The sequence below is a fragment of the Micropterus dolomieu genome, linkage group LG12, assembly GCF_021292245.1.
Source record: "Micropterus dolomieu isolate WLL.071019.BEF.003 ecotype Adirondacks linkage group LG12, ASM2129224v1, whole genome shotgun sequence".
NCBI lineage: Eukaryota > Metazoa > Chordata > Actinopteri > Centrarchiformes > Centrarchidae > Micropterus > Micropterus dolomieu.
Window position 1 is genome coordinate 33,085,539 of NC_060161.1, and position 7,547 is coordinate 33,093,085.

General features: G+C 38.8%; 1 protein-coding gene across 2 annotated transcripts in view; it reads right to left on the minus strand.

Moving 5' to 3' along the window:
- Positions 1-289: 289 nt before the first annotated feature.
- Positions 290-7,547, minus strand: part of LOC123980933 (type-2 ice-structuring protein-like) — an 11,175-nt gene continuing 3,917 nt past the window's right edge. For both annotated transcript variants that reach the window (XM_046065553.1, XM_046065552.1), the window contains 7 exons: positions 2,074-2,128; positions 1,874-1,970; positions 1,705-1,755; positions 1,434-1,543; positions 1,203-1,340; positions 1,000-1,111; positions 290-619 (listed from right to left, as the gene is read on the minus strand). In XM_046065553.1, coding sequence (XP_045921509.1) covers positions 549-619; positions 1,000-1,111; positions 1,203-1,340; positions 1,434-1,543; positions 1,705-1,755; positions 1,874-1,934 — 543 coding nt within the window. In that variant the 5' untranslated portion in view covers positions 1,935-1,970; positions 2,074-2,128 and the 3' untranslated portion in view covers positions 290-548. The remainder of the gene's footprint in view (positions 620-999; positions 1,112-1,202; positions 1,341-1,433; positions 1,544-1,704; positions 1,756-1,873; positions 1,971-2,073; positions 2,129-7,547) is intronic.

Genomic DNA, 7,547 nt, shown 5'->3' on the forward strand with positions numbered 1-7,547 from the left:
ATTTATTTATTTTGCCCACAACACAACAGGAGAGTTAAACTAAACCAAATGCTGTCTGACACTTTCAAAAACTTTGAATATGAAGATCTAATCAAGGTTTGGATCACGTCACCTTTTATACCATCTCTCATTAGTTTTTATTGGATGGACATTTTCACTGGGTGCTACCAACAATTATAATGTTCAGTATTATTTAACAGTATTATAGTTGAAGCTCTTTGAGGTCCAGGTAGATTGTACCCGTACAAACAGGAAATATTACACAGACCAGCTTGTTTCAATGCTTCTTGAGACTTTTAATTTTGCATAAGACAAGAAAAAACAGTTCACTCTGCAGAATAAAGTTGTGCTAAAAGCTTTCTTTTCATTACACATTCAGTCTGCTCGTATTAAAGAGACAATCCAGCTGCTGTTTATGTCACTTGTCGCTTCGTTCCTTAAGTAGCGTTACAGCGATAGAGAAGAAATAAAGATGTGAAATGAGATATAGAGCCTTCAGGTTAAATATGAGACTGGTGGCTCAAAGAGAGACGAGGTTCTTCATGTTTTTATCTGTCCTCTCTGACACAGATAGATGGGAGCTGCGCATCACAAGCAAAGTCGTCCCAGCATCTCTGATCTGTAAAGTCCAAAAAACACAGCAGTCAGACAGCAAACCTGAAACTGTTGAACATCATTATGTAGACAGATCATTCATCTTGGGATATATTGTCCGTTTGAACATCATCACTCACAGTTACAGGCAAAAACCCTTGACTGTTGTCATCACAACTCCACAATTTTTAAAGTTGCATTATAAGGTTACTAATCAAAAACAAAATCAATAGTGTACATTCTGTAGTCTATGATATTATGCCATGTCTTTGTAACTTAGAGTGACTTCATGAAGCCAAAGATTTTCCAATTGTAATTCACCAGCCTTTTCTTTGATATTCATACAGTACTATTTACACCAATCACACACTGAGCTCTCATGGAAAATCATTTTATCTCATGTACCTCTAAAAGTAAAGCCAAGACAGTTCTGACGACCACCAGCGTTATCAGGCTGTCCATTACACCACTGAGTAAAGTGGAAAGGCGTTCCGTCACTCCAGAACCACAGTGACTCCTTGAATACAAAAGAGAAGTTTGTACATATAAAAGACAATAATTATTTAATCAAATAACTGTTGCACATTATGTAATGATGGATAAGAAACCTGTTGTGCATCAGACCCTCCAATCCACGCTACAACTTGATTTTGAGTGATGCTCGATGTCGACATGATGTGAATCACACCAAACTCCTTGGAGTTTTGTACAGATGCGAGGTTTCCACCCAGAGAGTGACAGTTTCTCTACAGCGGAGAAAGAAGTGCAGAAAGTTGTGATTTAGAGTTGAAACTAGTGAGCAGAATAGACGTAGTGTAGAAGTTTCACTGAATAATTACCTCAGCCAAAGCCCAGATCATGGATTGCGCAACATAGAGGTAACATCGACCGTTGAAAGGAATCCAGCCACTGGGACAAGATGTGGCCCTCTTGACAACATGACTCCCTCCTGAAGTCAAACAGACAAGGATAATGAGTCTACAGTAGTAGATGCAGTCGTTCTGTTTGTTTACAGGAGGATAAAAAGATTTTCAGAATTATACAAATATATATATATATATATATATACACACACACATATTTGTGTAGTTCTGATAAAGTACCACTGACCTGTTGGAGTGAACAAGTCAGTCCGATTTCCAGCCTCTGCGTCTGGAAGAGCTGGAAGGACATTTTGACCCACTAGTGAGTTCATGTCTTCATCTACCCTTGTTGCTGTGTATAGACACATGAACATAAGCTGTCTCTCGTTCACACTCACATATGGAGTAATACTCACCAGCAGCTCTGGTCAGAGCCATCATGGCACAAAGAAGTGCAGACAGAGTCAGCGTCTTCATGGTGGAGATGATGCAGATGTTGAAGATGATGATTACCTTTAATAAAGACAGACAGGGACATGTTAGTAATACTTCTCTAGGGAAGAGACCACCTGTAGTGGCAGTCAGGTCAATATATAATGACAGTTTGTGAGCAAACCTGCTGCAGAACGATCTTCTCTTCTTCCTTCTCAGCGTCTGTAGCTTCGGTCGTTCTGAACCAGAGAAACACCAGCTCTTATATACAGTTAATGACACTTCTTACCAGGAACTGATGGCGCAATTAATTATCTTGTCACCTCTCAAAACCAGGAACTAAAGACATGCCCTGTGACAAAACACACAACCAAAATACACATTTACCGGCACCAAGTTCACCGTGTCCAGCTTAAAGTTTTGTTTGTATAATGTTTATAACCACAGGAGCTGTGAATTATGATCAGTAATGAAACATGCAAGATCATTTTTAAGTGGAACTAAAACTATCAAATGACATATTTGACATGCCTGTTATTGATAAAATTACCTGTGATGTGAATTCCAATTGGGTTATACTACATATTATATTAACTGTTATGGTGAGTGTGTTGGCTGAGCATCCATCACTTTTGTATTAAAATGCTTTGTGTGAACACAACCGCCTGCCATAATGTTTTCTAACTCTAGGAAAGAGTCTCTGTCAGACCTTAGAAATTTTTCGAACACTGTCCCACTTCGAACATGAAGTTCAGATATGTCTGTGGCAGCAATTAGACACCTTTCAACCTCCCAAAATAAAAATTTGAACTTTAGATTATAAGATTACATGCTGCGCGCTGCAACAAACAGAGCTAGCAAAGGAGTTCAGTGGTGTCACGTTATTCGGTATCCTGTCACATTTTCTTCTTATTTTTCCCCTAGCTTCCATCCATCCATGTATCATCAAACGCTTATCCTGCGTACAGGGTCGCGGGGGCTGGATCCAATCCCAGCTGACATCAGGTGAAAGGCGGCGTACACCCTCGACAGGTCGCCAATCCATCGCAGGGCTGTCAAATATATTTTACATACAAAACATATGATCAACAAATAACATATCTTCACTGTTCTATCAAAACCATGTAGCTCCAAGTGTCAGTTCAACTTTGTGAGTGACAGCAACATCCTCGGACTCCTTAGTTATTGACCTCTGTGACGATAACAGAGGAAATCTCAGCCATGAACTCACCAAACAACCAGAGAGGACACAACAATCAACAATGCCTATCGCACTGTGCACTGCACTGGGATTCTGACCACGTCATGGTCCACCTGATTCCCACATACAGACAGAAATGAAAGGACTATAAACCTGTTGTGAGGATATAAAAGCAGTGGAATAGTGAATCTATGGCAGATATTTAAGCATGCTTGGACTGTACTGACTGGAATGATTTCAGGACTGCAACCAACAAGCTGGAGTTCACTGAGGCTGTGAGGTGAGTTACAACAATGAGGAGCGAAGGCTGGCCCATGTTGTCCGATCCCACAGATGAGCTACTGTAGGTGAAATTGCTGAAAAAGTTAAGGCTGGTTCTGATAGAAAGGTTTCAGAAAACAAAGTGCATCGCAGTTTGTTGTGTATGAGGCTACGTAGCTGCAGACCGAAGGTTCATGCATCTCCGAGATCTCAATCGAGCATCTGTGGGAAGTGTTTGTAAAACAAGTCAATATTTTCCACATTCCTGTGCAAAGAGTACTGCTCTGTAGTTCTTATCGGTTGTTCAGGTGCAGTGTACACATGAATGTTTTCTGTTACTATGTAGTCAGTCTTTACAGTGAAGTGCAGAACTGCATATTAAGAATATCACAAAAATAAGACCCAACCCCATAAAATACACATGAACAAAACATTTCTGCCATCTTCCCTTCAAATTATTTTATTATTTTTTTTATTTTTTTTTTACAAAACACATTGCACTTCAGTGTCTTCCAACTCAAAATAATGGAAGGAATACCCAAACTAATTTTAAGGCCAATCTGCAGCTGACCTTTAATATATTCCCTGGTGCGCCTTCACTGCTGCCTGTGTGACATGGGCTCTCAGTCTACCTGTCCAGCATCTTTTCTCATCGGAACTATGAACGATGAGGATCCATGTATTTCTCTAGTGGATTATCCTTTTCCTGGTCTTCAACATCAGCTCCTCGCTGAAATACTCAGTTGAGTAGTTGATTGGTAGTTGTCCCGTAACTTTTACCAGAGAAGAGCTCTTAAACATCGGACTTTCAATTGCTCACACTAGTCCACTGCTCCAGATCGAACCTGGAACTTTCCCGGACTTATTAGTTGGAGGAGCGGCAGCTCTGTTAGGGATCCTCCGGAGACGATGAAGGGGAAAGCGTGCAGGCACACTGGTTAAACTGAGGCAGCGGGGATTTCGCACTGCGCCCCCTTCAATCCACATGGCAAATGTCCGCTCTCTGGCCAACAAAATGGATCAACTGCTGCTCCTCAATAGAACTAACTCGGACTTCTACTTTCCACTATTGTTTATTTAACATTTGTTGTACTGGCCAAAACACACACAACATTTGATGGAGAGGTGATGTGTGTATTTGTGTGTTTGCACACACACACCCATCTTTGTGTCATCAGTGTCATGAGTGTTTAATTATTTGCCTGCTGTTACAGAAAGTATGAAGCTGTCAAACATGGAATGCGTCAGTAGTACAAACTATTTCTCGACAGTGAGATGCAAGTCATACTACATATTACAAACTGTATTACAAACTTACAAAAGTGAATTATGGAGTTCGATAATTAATTTTATTAGGGCCTTTTTTTGGCCCTAATACACTGTTGTACCTGGACTTCAACAACTAGAGCAGTTAATTATTCTTTAATATATATCAGATTAATGTTGGCTGTACTTTAGTCAGCAAATGCCTTCATGAAAGTCCAACCAGTGTTTTTATTATTTTATTCTTACCATGTAAATGCTGCTGTCTCACAATGTTTTACTTTTATAGCATTAAGCTATATTAAGCAATATTATGTTATGAGACAATAGAGTTTACTTTGACTGTGTTTGTGTTGGACTGCTGTCAGATGAGCCTTGTTCAACATGTGAAACTGAATCAGGGCAGTTTTTGGATACATTGCAGTGATGCGAAACAGTCATCTTTCCTAAATAAAAAAAACTAGCTATGAACTCTGTAATCATCTTCTTTCTTGTCTTTATGTAAAGACTGTTTCAGTAGAAGTGGCCTGCTCACTGATGAAGTATGAGTAACGTGTGTCTGTCGTTTTTATAGTATATTTTCATATTTAATATAAAAGCACTATTACACAGAATGCCACAGAGCCTTACAGCATTATGTTTCATTTTAAATTGTCACCTGTCACTGAAATTGTGTGTTTCCTCATTGAATTGGTGCAGAAAAATTCACCAGAATGCAGGAAATTAAGTGTTTAAAGCCAATTGTTCAGGGGGAGGACCACAGACCAAATTCTTGCTAGTGTGCAGGATGGCGGGTCCTGCTTTACCTCCACACGCTTCACACAGACAGCCCAGTTAGCGGGAGCAGCCTGTGGCTTAGAGAAGAACTCCACATGAAAGAATGTCCATTTAGTGGGAGACTCACAGTGGGTGGACCCTTTTGAATGGAAATAAATATAATTGAGGCATATTCAATTTTAATGAATCAAAGATTTGTGTTTTCCCCCTTTTTAGTAGACATAGCTGTCTAAAAACAAAACTTGGTCTAGTTTTGTCAAAGTGTCAGTTTTTAGAAATAAAATTCATGTGATTAACTTAACGTCTTTCATGTGTGGTGCTTTTTCAGGAGACCACCTCCTCCTCCATCTCCTCCGAGGAGCATATCAGCTGCCCCACAAAGCTCTGTGTGTCATTCAGATACACATTAGGTAAGCGATCAGACAACAATACTTGTTTTTGTGTCAAACTGTCATTATGAGAAATGACTATATCCAAACCGTTTTATTGAGGAAAAACATCTTAAGCAATTTCATTAAGCTTGTGTCCAAGAGACTAAATATAATCAGACCTTGTTGTATTTTTTTCAATAACAAATGGGATTGCCCTCTAAATTATGCAGCACTGTTGTACCGCAAAACCCTGATATTATAAGGCAATACAGACTGCATCATGGGACCTTTAAACACCGCCATGCCATGTCATGTATACATGTAGACTGCCCATGTTCGTCTACATCCTGGAGGGCCCTCTGCAGCCATTGGTCAAGACAGCATCCAGACGTAAACTCACATAACTCATCAAAAGTAACGCCTTCCTTCACCTGCCTATTATGTCAGAAATTTTTCTAACACATAGGTAATCATCTGAAAAATACTGAGACTAATCTTTGAAGTTTACGTTATTTTTCGGTTTTGATTAACTAAACTGAAAGTACTTAAGTTATTACAAAATCTAGTAAAATGGGGGTTTCCCTAAAACTTTTGACCTTTATTGTATTAAAAAGTTAAATCAGACCAATAATGATGACGTTGTGATATTGCTAAATATTTCATTATTCACTTAATAACTTAATAACCTCTGTGATGAAGAAGAGAGATGTGACTCTGAGATGCCTCACTGAGTATATGGGAGAGAGTGGACAGGACCTTATCTCTGAGTACTATGTAAGTATTGTTAAAAAGTATGGTTGGGTCTGTTTCTGGTTTTACAAGTAAAGTTTAAATCAGTATGATTTTATTTGGGTTGACTGAACCAGCATTTGTCATGTGTAGGTTAAGAGAACCAGCAGCATGCAGATTGTTAGCAGGAGGCCTAGAATTGATGATTTTTAAGTGTTATGAAGTAATAATAATAATAATAATCTTTATTTGTAGAGCACTTTTCAAAAACAAGTTACAAAGTGCTTTAACAAGTGTAAAGAATAATACCCAAAAGACAATAATACAAAAACAATACAAGATAAAAGCATGAAAACATTGAAAAGACTAAAATACAAGTTTAAGATAAATATAAAATTAGTAAAATACAATAAAATAAAAGGGATAAAATAAATAAAAATAAAGTCAAATAAGATCGGGAAAGGCTCTCCTATAAAAGTATGTTTTAAGAAGGGACTTAAAAGAGTTCACTGCCTCAGCCGACCTGATTTCCTCAGGCAGGCTGTTTCAGAACCTCGGGGCCCTGACAGCAAACGCTCTGTCCCCTTTAGTTTTCAGTCGAGACTCTGGAACAGACAGCAGACCTCTGCCCGAGGATTTCAAGGTACGTGCTGGTGCGTATGGGAGTAAAAGGTCAGAAATATAACAAGGCGAGAGGCCATGAAGAGCTTTAAAAGTGATCAATAAAATTTTAAAGTCAATTCTAAAACATACTGGGAGCCAGTGTAATGAAGCTAAAATAGGAGTAATGTGGTCATATTTCTTTGTTCTGGTTAAAAGCCTGGCAGCTGAGTTCTGGACAGTCTGGAGTCGATCAGTAGATTTTTGGGTTAAACAAGTGAAAAGGCTGTTGCAATAATCCAGGCATGATGAGATGAAGGCGTGTAAAATGGTCTCGGTGTCCTTAAAAGTTAACATTGATCGAATTTTTGCTATATTTCTAAGTTGATAAAAACAAGATTGAACAAGCTTTGTGGTGTGCTGCTCGAAATTTAAATTACTATCAAACCAAACACC